At 51.5% G+C, this 17,201-nt stretch overlaps 6 protein-coding genes across 6 annotated transcripts; 5 read left to right on the forward strand and 1 right to left on the reverse strand.

Moving 5' to 3' along the window:
* Positions 1-742: 742 nt before the first annotated feature.
* CABS01_07477 (uncharacterized protein) lies at positions 743-1,115 on the forward strand (the record flags this gene model as incomplete). The annotated part of the gene is made up of 2 exons (XM_060540839.1): positions 743-822; positions 878-1,115. 2 exons carry the CDS (start codon positions 743-745, stop codon positions 1,113-1,115), a joined length of 318 nt encoding a protein of 105 aa, XP_060403007.1.
* Positions 1,116-1,994: 879 nt separating this feature from the next.
* On the forward strand, positions 1,995-2,165 carry CABS01_07478 (uncharacterized protein; the record flags this gene model as incomplete). Its single annotated transcript, XM_060540840.1, has 1 exon — positions 1,995-2,165. The coding sequence occupies one exon, from the start codon at positions 1,995-1,997 to the stop codon at positions 2,163-2,165; it is 171 nt and encodes a 56-aa protein (XP_060403008.1).
* Positions 2,166-3,661: 1,496 nt separating this feature from the next.
* Positions 3,662-7,854, forward strand: CABS01_07479 (uncharacterized protein; the record flags this gene model as incomplete). Its single annotated transcript, XM_060540841.1, has 6 exons — positions 3,662-4,211; positions 4,278-4,367; positions 4,428-6,050; positions 6,112-7,179; positions 7,636-7,721; positions 7,840-7,854. Coding segments are annotated over 6 exons (3,432 nt in total), but the record flags the coding sequence as incomplete, so codon positions are not given.
* A 2,577-nt stretch (positions 7,855-10,431) lies between these two features.
* On the forward strand, positions 10,432-11,578 carry CABS01_07480 (uncharacterized protein; the record flags this gene model as incomplete). The annotated part of the gene is made up of 2 exons (XM_060540842.1): positions 10,432-11,266; positions 11,334-11,578. 2 exons carry the CDS (start codon positions 10,432-10,434, stop codon positions 11,576-11,578), a joined length of 1,080 nt encoding a protein of 359 aa, XP_060403010.1.
* Positions 11,579-12,561: 983 nt separating this feature from the next.
* CABS01_07481 (uncharacterized protein) lies at positions 12,562-14,470 on the forward strand (the record flags this gene model as incomplete). The annotated part of the gene is made up of 5 exons (XM_060540843.1): positions 12,562-12,642; positions 12,703-12,933; positions 12,990-13,101; positions 13,159-14,220; positions 14,283-14,470. 5 exons carry the CDS (start codon positions 12,562-12,564, stop codon positions 14,468-14,470), a joined length of 1,674 nt encoding a protein of 557 aa, XP_060403011.1.
* A 59-nt stretch (positions 14,471-14,529) lies between these two features.
* On the reverse strand, positions 14,530-16,790 carry CABS01_07482 (acetylcholinesterase; the record flags this gene model as incomplete). Its single annotated transcript, XM_060540844.1, has 7 exons — positions 14,530-15,036; positions 15,090-15,326; positions 15,386-15,482; positions 15,549-15,745; positions 15,813-16,040; positions 16,156-16,498; positions 16,549-16,790. The coding sequence occupies 7 exons, from the start codon at positions 16,788-16,790 to the stop codon at positions 14,530-14,532; spliced, it is 1,851 nt and encodes a 616-aa protein (XP_060403012.1).
* Positions 16,791-17,201: the final 411 nt, after the last annotated feature.

Raw genomic sequence — 17,201 nt, forward strand, 5'->3', positions numbered from 1 at the left:
CTCGTCGCTAAGCAACAAAAGCTTCGTCACATATTCGCAAACTTTTGGCCTGTACCATACCCCAACGGATCTTACTGGTCTTTTGTTTGGCTTCTTTTCTTTTTCCTTCGGCCTTCTGACGACGGGCACTTTCTACCCGGACTGGAAATGCATGCTGTCTGGAGACGACAGAACGAACAAGACGACAGGCTGAGCCATCGAAAAAAACAAACATCAACCACGGGGCGTGACGTCTGGCGTCAGACGAGCCACCACACCCCTGGCATGGAAATAACCCGCTCCCATCTTATCATGTCATGTGCTTCTTTAACGACGGCGTTTGGGGGAAACAAGCGGCTGAAACGGTATCAGCCCGGAACGGCGTTCGCATGGATGGCGGGCCACATTTGATTTCTGGTGGACAAAAGGGGAGTTGGCCCTCGCGGTAGAGGGCGGCAACACTACGGGATGAGGGCGGTTCGGTACCTCATCTCTGGTTCATGCGCCGCGGTGTCTTTTGAGTATTAATCAATCGATCGCGGAGACGACTGATGTTGGGATATGACACGGAGGGCGACGGGGTGGCTGGCATCCAACGGCGTCTGTCGGAGCACGATTTTCATCGTCGTGCATTTTCTTTGGCAGGGGAACATTTGGTTGGAGGCCCTCCGTCCGGGGTAGGAGGAGGAGCGTTTGTCGTCGGTCGACTGACAAAGCCAAGATATTGCTTCTTGGCGCCCGAACTCAAAACGGAGGTTTCGACATGATCCGTTACGCATTCTACGCCTATGCCCTGCTTCTTGCGAGAAGGCAGGCTCGACGAACAACCGCAGAAATACCCGAGTATCATTACGCTTTTTCCGGCTCTCTTGGGCCCAACCTGACCCGGCTCTTTGAGTGTCTCGTCTGCCTTGCGAGGTGGCGCAGGTCTCTTGGATGAGCTGGGCTTGGCTTGGGTTGTTGGGAGAGCGAGTGGCCTCTTTTGGTACTCACATCAACAAGAAAATAACGCAAAAAAAAAACCGTTTTGGGAGAGAATCGCTGGATGGGCTGGATGGCTTTCTGACTGGGGTGGTCCTCAATGTGGCATCTACTGTCTACGGGCAGAGTGTCATGGACCGGAACTGGTGGGCTAGATAGTTGTCTGAGCATTTGGAGTGGCAATCAAAACACATTTCTCTCTCATGATCAATTCTACCGTGATTTCTGATGCCATGTGTGCTTGTGTCTTCGCTGGGCCAGCAGCTCGCTGTTCCGGTTCATCTGGTTGTCGTTACGAAGCACCATCGACGCATCTACTGCAATCCAGGTTGTTAGTTGACATATCTGACGTTGACGCAACAGGTGGTCTAGTCATGGAATCTAGGGTCATTACCGGAGAGCTGTTGATTAGTCCATGCCTTGGGAGATCATCTTACGTGACAGTCGTGAACTTCTTCGGAAGAAACGCTAAGATGAATGATGTATAGATCCTGGGTCCCACCCAATGCAGCTATCTATGCTGTGATGACTCCTTCTGTCGACGATACAAGGAGAAGAGGGTTAGTCTTAGCTTAGTAGGTACTTGCCTACCCCGAACGCGTGTCTCCAGGATGGATGGAGAGTGGGTGATCGGTATATAAGGGCCTCATTCGCGCCGTTGGTGATGAGGCTGCCAGAAGGAATTTTGGGATTTTGTCGATGATCGTCCAGTGTGGTGCCGCTAAGATTATGCTGGGATGCAAGTCCACGGCCATGAGGGAGGCTATCCGCCTTCGGATTTAGATACAAGTCTATGTTATTCACCGATGAGGTGTCTTTGGGTCGCGGTTGTCTCCTTGGTCTTATTTGACGGGGTAGATGCAGGGGATTATGGGCGTTGCTGGGGGTTGAGTCTGAGGATCGGGAGCGGCTTCTTTCTGGAGAGCCTTTGAGATGTGATGTCGTGGTTGATGGCGTCAAGCCAACCTACTCACATACTTCACTCTCGATAAAAGTCCGTCTCGCAGTGTCTGGCTTCTCTGATTTGCTGGCAAATGACGGTTCTTTTGTATTTACTGGCCTGCAGTCTAGGCATCCAGGTAGGAACCCCAAGTCCGATACCTCTTCAAGTCCAAGGCTCTTGGAACCCAAACTCTTCAGGAAGACGTCCCCATCAGCACCGGGATTGGGCACCGTCTTCCTCATATCACTACTACGGCAGGTAAAAAGATTGAGATCAGAGTATAGTCGCTGTATGTACGCGCCGCTACCTAGATTTCCTGCACGGCACATCGGAGCTCACGAAGGAGCACTTTTGCTTATAAGGCGAGGGATCTAGTTTTTGAAAGCGCGGGACGTGTACGTATTTCGGGTAGAAATACAATCACGCCCGTGTCGTCAATCTCCGGACCCTGTGAAAGCCAAATAACCATTTGAAAGGTCAAAGTGGCACAAAAAAGTCCGGGTTTGGGTAGGTTGGGTCACGTTGATCACTGTCACGGAGCAGGGAGAACACGGCTGGTGTAGTAGACTGGCCCGGCGCTGTTGCGGAGAGCGAGCGACTTACCTCTGGCGCGCTCTCGACTCAATCTATCTCTCAAATTGAACGTTTTGTGGCGGAGTGAAGCGCTCGATGTCTTGTTTGGCGAAAGTTTGGCGGGCCAGAAAAATAAGACGAGAGAAAAGGAAGCTTGGGGACGCGTTGCGGTATTTATCCACCCGAATATTTCGTACCCATACCTTATCTGAATATGCATCTATCCGCACGTCCCGCACTGGCAATTGCTAAAGCGATACAATGGATCCCGATTCCATTCACGGCTTAGCCTCGCTCTTTGTCTGCCAACGTTTTTGGATTTGATGCCAATGACAAACTTCTTATCATTGGACTCGCCGTTTGCCGCCCGTCTTTCCAAGGATGGTAGAGAAGAAGAGTACCAATTGTTGATGAAGCTGCAACCCACCGGCTATCGTTCAGATTGATCGTATCTAATCACCTCCGTCGGCGATCGTTTGGAGAGCGGGTTTTGACATTTCCGAAGCCAGTTCTCGGTGTGCCTGAGCTACCATAACGCGCATCCCGCTTCCGAACCGAGAGCCCCTGAAGTCAGAACTTCATCTTCTCGCCTTGAGCGGACCTGTGCTTCCCAAAACTTACATGAATAGGCGCGGCTCATATTCAAAATTAACAACATTACAGTTGAGCAAGGAAACCTATTTCTGACTCCAGTCGTTTCCTTGGCGATAGTTATACAAGGTGACTGTCCAGTGGCTGTCCTACGATTGGCAGTGAAAGGATTGATTCTCCGTGATTTAGGTACTGCGTCGGTATGAAGTCTTACCTGGCAAAATGGCATTGATAGATGTGGGGACATGCTCCGATATGCAGAGCCATAGGCGATGGGAGATTCTGCCTCGATGTCGCGTTATGCTGGGCAACAAGGCTTTTTTGCTCGTTGATCTGCAGCCGTGATTCGCTGGACGAGAAGTACGCCTTGCATCGCTTGTGTGGTTCTCTAGCCGCCGAGGTGCGGTCCAACCGAAGTGTGGCCCAACTCTCTCAATACCTCACTGCCAGCCCGGTCAAAGTTTTCTATCCATGAACAAGAACAGGAACCATAACGAATACCATTGACACCAAAAGACATGGTAAGTAGCCCTGTTCGCCGAAAACAGAGCTTGGTGCAACCTCATTCCGCGACAGCAGACTCACAACTGAGAACAGGCAGACGCGATAGGGACCGCCGCGAGCGTTGTCGGCCTCATTGGCGCGCTGCTGAAGACCATTCAAGAAATTCAAAAAGCCCGAGAACGAGTAAAGAACGCGCCAAAAAGGCTCGACGAAATCTCCGTGTTACTCCAAGTCACCTCGCAGACGGCTAGTCTCGTCAGAGAGGAGCCCAGGTTACAGACACCTGCGGTTATCCATCAGCTCGAGATACTGAACACAATCGCGGAGGAGCTGAAACAGCTTTTAAAAAAGCTGGACAAGAAGAGCCGGAAATACCGGCTTCGGAAACTCGCTCGTGCCGTGAGGATACAAGATGCGGATGACACTGAGCTGGCCAACATTACGAACCGTTTAACCGATGCCAAAGCGGAACTAGGCACTCGAATGCTTGTCATCCACGTAGGTCTGACGGGAAACCTAGAGGATGGCTTCAGAGTTATGCTCAAGGTTCTTGAGGAAATTAACTCAAAAGTGTTCCATGTGCTGGGTGAAAATCTTACTCTAGTTGACCGACTTCGAAGCAGAGGTTTTACAATTGTTGGTATGCGTACACCTTATGAATCCCAAATTCAAGAAAGATTACTCCCGCTAACCATTTCCCGCACAGGGAATGGCGCTATCCCTCTAGGGCCAGCTGATATCCAATCCCTGCAGTTGGAAAACGAGCTCCCATCTCAACGGTCTACCGCCGGTGGCAGTACGCTTGAACCATGGTTGCGTTACAAACTTGAGTTTGGAGCTAACATATTGCCTTTAGGCTATGTACGAAAGTCGTTGGATTTTGGCGACTCCGAGTTTCTCTTCAACCTGTCTTCCATCCATCCCGATCTAGACACAGCATCTCGTCAACAGTTTGGATACCAGAGCTCGGCAAAATCTTTTGACTCTAGAAGACTTGCTAGCGATCTGCAGGAACAAAATGGAAAGCCGTTTATCTTCGTTGACGATGAGACTGGACTGGGTCATTCCATGTTCTCATTGTCGGTTCTTACCTCTAGGCCTCTTATGTATCATCGAGATGATATCACGGCTTACTTCTTTTGCAAAGATCCTCAAAGCGATCCACTATCACCCATCACAACGTCAACAATCCTCGGTGGATTGGCCTACGTCTTGCTTCGGCATTCCGATGGACCGGAGCTTCTGACGCGAATGAACTGCACCTTTGGGCACGAGCTCAAAATATCTAGAGCCGAAGTCTCCCGAGCCGGCTTATTCCATCGCATGCTAGGTGAAATTTTTCGACATGCTGCTTCGCGGCAAAGACGCCCTCTTGTGATCGTAATCGACGGAATAGACTTCGAAGGCAGCGAAGGGGACAGTGCAGACTCAAATATCTCTCGCCTGATATACCACATCCAGCAGCTCCAACATGAGAATCCGGAAACTTGTCTGAAATGGGTCTTAACCGGAAAATTCTCAGATACCTTACGGGGGCGGCTTATGGAGTTAGCAACGGGTGCAGACACCACTGAGATCATCCTCAAACCTGACGATGTGGCAGCAGCTTTTGGACTCCAAGAAGCTATTCACATAGTTGCGAAGACAGCAGCAGTTTGGGGGCATTTTATGGAATATGGAGTGACGGCTCAAACAAATCTTACGAACGATGACATCTCGTGGTTTCGTTATTGCAAGTTAGCACAGTCATGGTGCGCGAAGCCAAGAGAGAGTGAACACGATTCAAGAGTGTTGTGGCTTCGGAAAGGTCTTCACTCATTCTCGGCCGCAAATGGTATCGGACTCCAAGTAGCTTCAGGCAAGCTCCTCAGCAAGGAAGAGTCACCGGTTGTGGCGTTCTTCTCCCTTGCGACATTCGAGGCCGGCGCCAATCAGTCACCAACATCTGGTCGTGAGCAAATGAATCAAGCACAGGTTGTTTGGTGCATTGTCGCACAGCTCCTTCGCGGGCAACTTGGGCCCGAGTCTTCGCTCGCTGAGATTCTTGTGCGACTTTCTCCAATAGAAAGAGAAGCTCTCAATTCAATTTGCTCAGCCTTCGGGGAGCCGGAGGCTTCCTTCAAGCCCAGTGCTAACGGCGACGATCCTGCTTCGCCTGTGCCGGAAACGATCACTTCCTGGTATCGTCAAATCAGAGGTCTCACTCAGGATTATTTTTCCAAGGTTGCTACTGTCATGAGCGCTTGTCTGGAGGATATCAGGAAGGATGTCAAATGCGTCGTGCTGATTCTCGACGGTCTCGAGCTTCAATCCCAGAGTGCTCGTATGAGACTGCTCACATGGATCGCCGAGCTTGGCCATGGTGTCAGAGCTCTCCTTTGCGTTGATGATTCTCGCAAAGACAGCACTGGCGTCGAGTCAAGATGGGCGGAGGTCATGTCGAATGCTCTCATTGTGGACGAAACTACGGAGTGGCGAGGTATATACATCCCTGGTTTTTGAGTGTTATACAACGAACTTGGAGCCCTAACAGCAGATAGAATGCGTTGAAAGCCTGCGGTTCGATGGCATGCACCAAAGGCGAGATCAAGTCGCAGATCCGCTGCCTGCCACCAACCAGTGGCTCTGGGAAACTGAAGAGTTCCAGGAGTGGAAATCTTCTGGTAAAGTCTTGTTGATAATGGGTAAAGCGGGAAGCGGCAAATCGGTTCTAGCGAAGAACATCCAACGGCGTCTTCAAAGGGATGTTCCAAACGGCGATCTTGATGACGATCCGTTCGTATGTGACTGGTTCTATTCAGCCCGAGGGCCTGATTTTGGCGCCAAAGATGCTTCGATGCTGCGCGCTCTTACTTTCAACATCCTAAGCTCAAGCAAGACGACTTTCGAATCTGCGACAGCTATCTATCGAGCAAGATTCGATGCTGAACGGCAGGATGACGACTGGTTGCTATCGGAGCTGTCAGACCTTTTCACGACACTCGCGCTCAGCCCTTCAACGCCCCGAACACTCGCAGTGATCGACGCATTAGACGAGTCAGAGAGCGTGACAGGATCATCCAGTCTCAAATCAGCGCACAAGAATTTTGATTTACTGCAGATATTTACCGAGATTGCGAGTGCCTGGAACAGCCGCCTCCGCTTCGTCTTGCTGAGCAGGCCTGAATCCGTCATCTCCAAAAAGCTGAATAATTGCTTGGAGATTAAGATGGAGCAGTACAACCACCGAGATATTTCCATCATGATTGGAGGCGGTATCAAGAAACTTCGAGTGGCCTGGCACAACGCAGTCTCCTCCGACTCAGACGACAACCCGGCGAATTTCTACGAAAACTCCAACGTCTCAACTGACTCTCAGTCTCAGAAAATCCAGTCTTCCAATGACAACCTCAAGATACAGGAGGATACGCTAGGCGAAATACGCGCGTACTTAGAAACTCACGCAAATGGCGTGATGCTCTGGGTCATCTTGGTTCTTCGAAAACTTTTGCTCTTGATCGAAAACAAGAGAGGGTTTACAGTCCAGGGGCTGATTGCCTCGCTTACTGCATCACCGCCAGAGGTTGAAGAAATTTATATCAAATTTCTCGAAGACCTTAAAGTTTCTAGTACGCCCAAAGAATTATCAGAGACCAAAAGAATTCTAGAATGGATTGTCGGGTCTCAAAGGATCTCATCATTACGATTAAAAGAGTTGCGGGAAGTAATTGCGCTACCAGACCAGCTGGAGGTTGAGAAACGTGGAGAATTCAGCCATCATTTCGTCGCTTCACGCAGGATTGTGCTTGGAGAAAACGGCTGGCCAACATTCTGTCGCATCATGCAGACGTATTGCGGTCCATTGATAGAGATTTTAGATGATCGGCAAAGGGTTGGACTGGACTCAAGGCATCGGATCAGGCGCGCGAATCCAGATTGGACGATTCAGCTGTCGCATCAGACAGTTCATACATTCCTACGGACACCAAGCCGCAGCGGAGAATTTTACATCAACGCAGCAAGCGCCGAAAGAATGGTCACAAGCCAATCCTACCGTTACCTTGGAATTCGTACCTCATCACCAGGACAGGCATCCTACCGAAGTGCTGCAGAAGGCGAGAGGGACCCAATCCTGGTGCTGGAAGTGGCCTTGGCACCTTTGCTGCGAGATGTAAGTTTGCTGGCAACTCGAGAATACGCAAGGTCAAAGGAGCGGCCGCTTGTGGAGTTCGCCCTAGGCGTTATCTTGAAGCCTTACTCAGACAACACGACCATCTTCCGAACGCTAGGGAAGGCTGATATAGATGGCTTGACATCCAGAGACTGGATAGCTATTCATTGGCTTGCCGACCTGTGTTTCACCCCAACTTTTCCGGGAACAAGCCTGGAACCGTTTATCTTCCACTGCTGCGTACACGGGCAAACGGAGGCTTTGAAGGCTTTGCAATCACTAAAAAATGAACATTTAGAAAAGTCCAACACAAGATCCATGGCAAGCGGAAGAGACAACGAAATTATTTTCGGCGCCGTGGAGGCTTTCTTGGGAGTTCGAGAGAAACACGACACTTGTTTGAACGGAACTTTGAAGGCATTGCGTACTATCTGTGAGACAAAACTTCACCAGATGTTAAAATACGCCAGTACTCATGTCGCATCAAACGCGTCGAGAGGTGAGCTAGAACATCGGGGCGCTATTGAGAACTTACAGGGTTTTGTGCGTTGCCTGTCGGCAGAATACCAACCACAAGAGGTTGTACAGAACTGTTGTAGTTTCGCAAGAAAGCCGTCACATAACTCCGAGGGGCTCGCTGGCTGTAGTGAGATCAACAAAGCGTTTCAGGAAGTGTTCCTTTGGATGAAATCAAATCTAGCAACTGAATTTGAGAGTGGAGCGGATGCATTCAAGCAAGAAAGGCTGCTGAAATTCGTTCAGCCGGAGGCGGAAAAGGATATAGGAGCCGTGTTGGCTAAAGTAAATCGAGGTTTCCTGTTGAGGGAAGAATATCATTAATGGTCAACCTTCAATGTACATATAGACAATTTCTAGGCGGAAATGAAAAGAGGTTCTCGACTATTGGCTGTCAAGAGGCAGGTCCGTGTAAACGACATGGTCTCGAGCATGTCACAACAACCCAGATTGTTGAATGAGATGTAAAGACTTTTTCGCAAGAAAATTGCGAGATCCCCCTCTTGAAGGTTTGAAAACCCTCGATCTGTCAGAATACTACTCTAGTGTGTCGAAATTCAAAACTTCCGAGGCTAAGAAGTTCTCCGAAGTAAAATAAGCCGATAGGCTTGAATCTGCGGGCAGGAATTGCAAGAAGCATATCAAGCCAAATAATCATGGGTAGTGGTTTCTCCTGTTGAGCTATGAGGATTATCAATACTTACAAATCACACAACCTATCGTCTAGGACCTACACTATTTGGCTACTGGTGATATCTACTTTGTAGCTTAATAACTGTTCCTTGTGAGATTCCGCAGATTTATGACTTCGACCCTTTGTTCTCATTTCATGGGCATGATGACTCTACCTGCCTCATAGAACTTTAAAGTAATTTCTTCCACCGCCTCTCGAAGAATTAACAACCCTGCCCACCTTCATATTATACCTTCACAGTTCGGCATTGCTGATAAAGCCTTCTTGACTGCACACGATTCATGAACTCTAGCCAAATCTACTAGTGCTATATTTAACAATAATGATAACTATCGTGATTCATAGCAGTTACACTCGCCAGATGAAGTTTACATCACTCTTCCCGCTCTCAATCAAGTCCTAGGAGGCTTCCCCGCCTTGTGAATTTTGGCAAATGTACTTGCTTCGTAAAGAAATTGAGAGTCACCAATGACCCAGGATGATCTTGACCTTAATCAAGTCTCCATAGTCCTCCCTACCTTGCAAAGACTCCTGCTTGCACCTGCCCTTTCAACTTTTAGGAACTGCACCCGCCTTATGATAGTCTTGACAGTTGCACTCGCCTAATGGGGCTAGTTTTGTAGCCTGCAACTGCCTTGTCAGATTTCACCAGCTCTACCCGCCTCTTTAGAATTCAAGAGATCGTCCCGGCCTTATGAGGCCCTCACACCCCCATCCACCCCATTGATGCTCTTCTCTCTATCTATTAGATTCCCTACCCTCGAAGTCTTCTCTTCCTACAACCTTCTGCCACCAGACATCTTTCTGGTGGCCATTCTCCAGCCGTCTCCAGTAAGACCAACCATCATCGTCTAGGTATGTAAACAATCTCTTCCACGTCATCGCGATAATTGGAAGTATTTTGTATGCTTCTCTCTACATTGAAATCTTCTCTCTTCTGGCGCCCTTGCGTTTGGCGGAGAAAATCAGCACAAACTAGGATACGAAAACGCGTCATCCGCAGGGGCTTCAGTCGCTTGAGCAAGAGTCTTAACTGATAATTTCACAGCCTACAGACATCTTGGCAGAACCCTCGCATACGATACGCAGTTACCACAACAGTAAGTCAGTTTTTTTCTATTTCTTCACTTATCTCGTCTTATGCCGGCGGTCGCAAAATTCGACTCTTTGGTCTGGCAGCGCTCTTCTTGTTGACCATCGGCAGTCGTCTCCCTGATCTGAAGCAACAAGCGACACCCATATTCTCTGACCTTTTCAATCCTTCCCTTTTTGTTCTTTCTCAATTCGTTGTCGAATTACAGAGAGTAGGTGTCAGTTGCGCCTTTTCACTCAGTCTCCAAGAAAGAGTGAGAGAACAGAAGACAAGCGCGCTGTACAGCTCTCTTCTGGTGCCTCTCTCGCTCTCAACTTTGCCCTCACTTTAAAATATCCTCTCTTGCCTACGACTTTGCTAACATTCATCAAAGCTTCGCTAGAGATTTGCCAAAAGCATCACTAGCCATGCCTCGCCAGGTCATCTCCAAGCCGATCATGGGTCCGGCTCGCCGCACCCGCGCTCACAGCCAGGCTCTCATCAACAGTGCCGGTGCTACCGCTGCCGTCAGCAAGATGACTGGCACTGCTGTGCCCAACCTCAAGGGATCGAACACCTCGACCACCGAGCCCCAGATTGAGAAGGTCAAGAAGGTCCTGAAGGCCAAGCAGGTCGCGAAGGGCAAAAAGGTCCAGAAGCCGAAGCCTCGCTTCGACACTTTCCACCCGTTCCCCCGTCTCCCTAATGAGATCAAGGCAATGATCCTTTGCGAGTACATCGACTTCGAGCCTGCCATCATCTACGCTGACTGCAAGGCGAACAAGAACGACCCGGGCCTGATCGACGTCAACACTGGCAAAGACGGCAGACACTCGAAATACAAATGCCTCGCTGAGCTCACCAAGGGCCTTCCCGACTTCAAAGCCTACATTGAGCGCCAAATTGGTATCTCCTTCCAAGACTTGTCCCACAGCCCCGAGGAAGGCGTGCGCAAGGATAAGGATCTCATGGTCCTTATCTTCAGCGAGAATGGGGGACGTCACCTGAATTGGTACAGCGACTCCCAGCGGAATCTAAATCGCGAGCTCTTTGTTCCTGGTATCGAGAACATTGGCGTCATGTACGATTCGAGCCGCCTTTGCGGCATGAGGCAGGTCTCTGGACGCACTACTCGTCCTTGCTCCATTCCTTCTCTCAGTATGATGATCATGAACCTTCGTGACATCAAGAACTTCTACGTTCTTGTCAAGCTGCGCGGCGGCAGTCAGGCTGAGCAGAGGAAGTGGATGAAGAAGCGGCTTCGTGAGTGCTTGCACCGCTGTGGGCGAGCCCGTGATTGACCTCACCTGTATTAACAATAAGAAACCAGGCATTGCGAAGCGTCCCAACAAGGATCTCGTAGTCTTCGAGGACAAGCAGAGAACTTGGGTGGAGATCACTCGGTACACCGCCAGACACCAGGCAAATGGCTCTCTTCTTAGAGATGTCGTCAATTTCCTCATACTGACTGAGCATTTCTACCATTCAACATGCACCATGTATAATGGAGCCCCCAACGTCCGATTCCGCATCCTGGTGGCGTCGCATTTCCTGAACAAGACCCTGGAAATTTGAGACTGAAAACCGTCACGGAAGAGTCTCTCAGGATCCAAGACAGCGGGATGTTTGGCAAGGAGGCAATCGAGAAGGGATACGGCAGTATGGTCATGGCTTTCGTGAGAATCGGCTTTACAGATGAACAACGCAGTTCATAAACAAGGCCTCAGCTCATGTGCATTCGGGTTTGAGAGAGGGTATGTGGCAGGAAGTGCAATTACCTTAGCTCAGAAACCCGTATCATTGCAATACAAGGAAACCACAGTATTCCTGCTGCAGTCCGTGACATGGTGCCATTGATCGTCATTCTTGCAGGCATACAGCGCTGCGATGGAACCCTCTCAGCTCTCATGCATGGCATTACATAAGTGGACATCCCTCGTTACTGTTGCCAAGCGATGATCACGGTCTAGTTGCTGCCAGGTATTCGGACCTGCATGATGTGAGTTACGGTTTCGTGACAACTTCACATTGACTGACTATTGTGAAGTGAGATCCGAAAAAGAAGGGCACTTCATAAAAGCTAAAGATACAGCTAAAATCCAAAGACAAAGTGGACCGTCGTCATTCGGGTGAGATCCGCCCGCTCGGCTCGGCTTCCGATCGGCGGAGCCTCGAAAAAGCGCCTTATCACGAGCAAATCCCACCGCCGGAAACGAAAAGATTTCGGCGCCGAATGCTTATCCCAGTGGCTTCGATTTCCGGTTTAAAGCCTTGCCTTGATTGTCTTGGGGCGGCATCGGAGCATTTCGCTGGGTGGAAAAGCGACTAGGGGACTGACTAATTTCAACGGCGATATCGTCCGACGCAAGCAGCCGTAAGTCGAGAGCTAAGAACCTTGTTACTCTTGCTCATGTCGCACACGTCACTTCAGTCGAATTCTCTTGATTGTAAGTTCGATTTTTGGTTAAACACATGCGACTAAATTAACACTCATTCTGTGTACAGATTGCACGAATTTTTGCCAATTATAATGAGATTCATTCCAAGACACAACGACAATGACGACTTCGAATAAACGCCCAAGCAACGAGCCGCAATGGCTCAAGACATCCATCGATGTTCTCCAAGCGGTAAAGCTAGTATGTCCAACTCACAGATTCATCCATTTTCTGTAAAAGTAGCTCACTCATCTCGGACAGGCTGCGTCCCAAACGGCTCCGAAACTCCTCAGTTCGTGGCTTTACGTGCCCGTGGGCATCATGGTCATGCTGGCCGCTTGCTTCGGCGTAAGCGTCTTCTTCGACGCCGTCGGCGTTTCTTTCCCTGCCTCTGTGGCCTGTTTGATTCTGCTCTTCTTCGGTCTGTTGCTGTCGGAGCTGGTACTGGGAAACCACAAGACCAGAGCAATCGTTGCCGTCATTGACGTGCCGGTGGGTTTTTGCAATGCGATTGACAATCCTGGAAGCTAGTCGCTAATGACTACCAGGCGGGATGGTCTCTCCGTTGGATCAACATTTTCTTCACACCATCCTTCATCATGCTGCCTTTGAGTCCCTCAATCGGCATCGTTGAAGTCATGAAGATTATTGCCGTCTTCAGTGAGTTTCCCTCCTTGAATCCAGTACTTCATGAACCTAAGTTCTAACACCCCTCAGTCATCGGCTTCATCGTCATGATGGCCCTCGCCGCATACCTCACCCGCGGCCTCCAACTCCTACTCGGCTCATCCAAACGCGCAATGACAGAACGCGCAGAAGAAATGGGCAACGAGACCGACGAGATTCCCCTCGCCGACACCCCTCCGCGAATTGACTCCGTCCCGGGCTCCCGCACCATCTCCGCGGCCCCGTCTTCACTCTCACTCAACACCCTCGCTCCGCCGCCGCCCTCCCAAAACGCCTCACAAAACTTCCTCCCGTCAGGAACATCCTCTCCCGCGAGAGTCCACGAAATTAACGTCGATATCCCCTCCTCTCCGCCAACACCGCCTCTTCCACCACAGGACCCCGTCCCCCCGCCACGCTCCCAGCTCTGGGCAGCCTGGATATGCGGTCACCTCAACTGGGTTCTCTACGCCTCCATCTTCACCTTCGTCGGTATCCCCCTCTACTGCACAACAGGCTACGCCATGCCCCTCCACCTAAGCCTCATCCTCCTCGTCTACTTCGCCGCCATGTCCGTCCCCGCAAACTGGAGGCAATATCTCCACCCCGTTCTCGTCACCGCCCTCTTCTCCGTCCTCGGGATCTGGGCTCTCGCCGCCATCCGAGGCGCAGGCCTCTTTGAGACGCTCCGATCCTTCCGCACGGGAGCGAATTACACATACCTCTGGCTCCACGCCAAGAACCCGGAAGGCCGCCTCCCCGGCGCCGGCGACATCTTCAGCACCGTCCTTGACGCGAGTATTGTATCGCTTGCGCTGCCAATGTACCAATACCGCCGTGAGCTGAAGCAGAATTTTGTGGCGATCGTGCTGCCCAACATCCTCATGTCGATAGGCTGCCTCTTCTCGTACCCCAAGATCTGCTTCGCCATCGGCATCAGTGCAGAAAGGTCTCTCGCGTTTGCGTCACGGAGTCTGACGCTTGCGCTGGCTCTACCTGCAACGGAGAACTTGGGTGGTGATTTGAATACCGTGGCTGCGGTAGCTATTATGAGCGGTATTGTCGGTGTGCTAGTTGGCCAGCGGATGTTGGCCTGGATGAAGATTCCAGAAGGTAAGAGGCTGCCCGCTGTGAGCTATGAAATAAGTGAACATGAGCAACTTACAGGAAGACAGATGACTACATCACCCGTGGCGTCACACTCGGAGCCAACTCCTCAGCCATCGCCACCGCTCTCCTCTTGCGAACCGATCCCCGTGCTGCGGCGCTATCAAGCTTGTCAATGAGCTTATTCGGCACCATTACCGTCTTGTTCACGTCCATCCCGCCCATCGCGAGCGTCATCAAATCTCTTGTAACCTGATCGTTTTCGATTATTGCTACAGCATCAAGCCATTCGAGTCTCCGCACTCCAAGCCTAGTCTACGCCGGAATGCTAGGAGCCAACCCCCTCCAAAATCCACACCTGGCACCACGTCCACCCTCCCACGAATCCGCAGGGACAACCCGGATATCATTTACCTGTCCCGGCGCCATGAACTGCGTGACCCGCGCCCCCCACGAAGTCGTAAACTCGTACGGAACGCCGCCCGTCTGGTTCAGGTTCACCTGCTTCGGTGCCTCCTCCGTCCAGACAGGCCACTTGCTCGCCCCATTCTCGGCGCCCGCGTCGGCACCGGAAGCTCCGTTGGCGATATCATTGCTGATGGAGGGGTCATCGCCCGTGATGAAGTTACCCCAGATCTTGCGGAAGGCGAGGACAATGTCCGGGCCCTGGTTCGGTGTCGCGGGGCCAAAGTAGCCTGGGATGTCGGCCGTGTGCCAGGCAAAGGGGACGGAGTACTGGTAGTGCCACGACGACTTTGGCGACGTGAAGGCGTCGGAGAGCCAGTAGCTGGGGCACACGAATGTTGCCTCGGCGTAGATGTTCTATCGCAATTGTGTTAGACTTAGGGCCACGAGACATGGCAAGAATTCCTTACGTTTGCTCTCTGCTGTTGTCCGGTCCCAGATTGGCTCACGTCAAGGGCCGTAAGCCCCGTCAACCCGTTCGTCTCGAAGCGGGTATCGTTCGCGCCTGTCTTTGTTGGATTCGCGGCGAGGATCTCGTCGATTTGGCCCGCCGAGAGGTTGGGGAACTCGAGCTTCAGCCAGGACGTCAAGTCTGCGACGCTGACGATGTTGGGCGGGGTGAGGAGGGGTCCTTCATTGGCGTTATGCTTGCAAGGCTCGTCAGTTGGCGGCCAAGAACGTGGAGCTTCGTGGGGAGGATACTCACACCGACGAGGAGACGCTCTCCATTGACTCTTTTTTGCTTCATCTGCTCAGTCGGGAGGCTCTTGATGTATACGCCGTCCGTCACAGGGTAGAAAGCCCTGTCGTCGTCCAGTTAGCCGCGTTCAGGAAGGGCGAACCGCATGTCCTGAAAATCGATTACTTACCAGAACCCATACGGCTGTTCAAACGTGGTATTCGCACTAGCAAGCTGCAACGTCATACTATCCTTCCCACGAAGGCACGCAAGAACATCGACAGACGACGAGCACCCCGCCTTCTCGGCAAATGCCTGGTATCGCGCCGTCGGAAACGCCGCGTCATAGTCATAATGGAAGGGAAGATACGGCGAAGCAGCGATTTCCTAGCATCGAAATCGAGTCAGCCAATCATCACCACAGGCTTCCATCCCGCAGCCTGTCAAAACTTACGTTCTTGAAGAGCGTCGTCCCCAGACCACCGTCCACGGCGAGAGTGTGATACATCACCGACCCGGCGCCCGCCGACTCCCCCGCAACCGTGACCTTTCCACGATTTCCGCCAAACAGGTCGATGAAGCGCTGGACCCAAGCAAGCGCAAAAGCCTGGTCCAGAAGTCCCGCGTTCACGACACCGCGAGCCTTGACGTCCGCAGAGGAAAGGAACCCTAACGCGCCGAGCTGTACATCGTTAGTATGCTGTCTCTCAACAGATCTCTCTCACCCACCACCAAATCCCGGGCGAAGAATAGACAGATACCCCCGAAAAAGGATACGGAAAAGCAAAAGAACATACCCGGTACTGAATCACAACAGCCACAAACCCACCCTCATTCGCCCCAATAATCTCCGACATGTCAATCCTACCATCACCGTAGCCGTACCCACCGCCGTGGATGTACACCAGCACCGGCAAATCCTTGGCGTCGGCGGGCGCGTACACGTTTAGGAAAAGACAATCTTCGTCACCGGGGATGAAGGGGAGACCCGGGACGGCGGGGTAGTTTTGCGGGCAGACGGGGCCGAACTCGGTTGCTGCCGTCACCGGGACCGCGCCACCGGTGACCGTGTCGTTAGACGAAGGGAGACGAGGCGGTTGCCAGCGCTGTGAACCCGTCGGCGGAGCTGCGTAGCGGATGCTGGAGGGGTTTAAGTAGACGTCTACGAGACAGATAGACAAACATCTTACCCTTTCCAGATATCGAGGCCGCTGGTGGCGTTGTTGTACCCTTCATACCTGGCGTAGCCCAAATCTACAAGTAGCGAAGAAGGCTGCCGTTGAGGAACATCGCCCAGACCCCGTGTGTCGACAAGCAGTCGATCCAAGAACGTGGCCGCCGCATCCTGCGATGTAGGCGAGGGAAAGGCGCCCGAGACGCAGGGCGCAATAAGTCCCGCGACGACTAGCGGTAGAGTCCTGAAGAGGCGCATGGTTCACGGGTGAGCGAATGTGATGTTCGACGTACCGCGAACGAGTGACCGTGACGGGATCCGAAGGGAGGGAAGCCAGCTGTATAAGGACCTCGCTGAATGAAATCTCAAAGTCCTCCTCCGTCGTAGTTTGCATGTTCACACAAGCGGCAATATGCCGCACCAGTTATTGAAGTTGACTAATACCGGCCGGGGGGACGTCTCCGTCACGATTCACCTTATTTTGAGTTTCCTTACCCGCACTGACTACCTAAACAAGCAGTCCAGGAAGGCCGGAACGCTAACGAAAACCTGGTTTGTTAATATAGACCAATATGCGCAAACCCCATTCCATGAACCCCAAGCCATTCTTCCCCGTTAATATCCAACAGCCGAGTCAATCGTAGCACGGTCCCCGATGCTTCGCGAATA

This window comes from Colletotrichum abscissum (genome assembly GCF_030869225.1).
Source record: "Colletotrichum abscissum strain IMI 504890 chromosome Unknown Scaffold_16.1, whole genome shotgun sequence".
Lineage (NCBI taxonomy): Eukaryota > Fungi > Ascomycota > Sordariomycetes > Glomerellales > Glomerellaceae > Colletotrichum > Colletotrichum abscissum.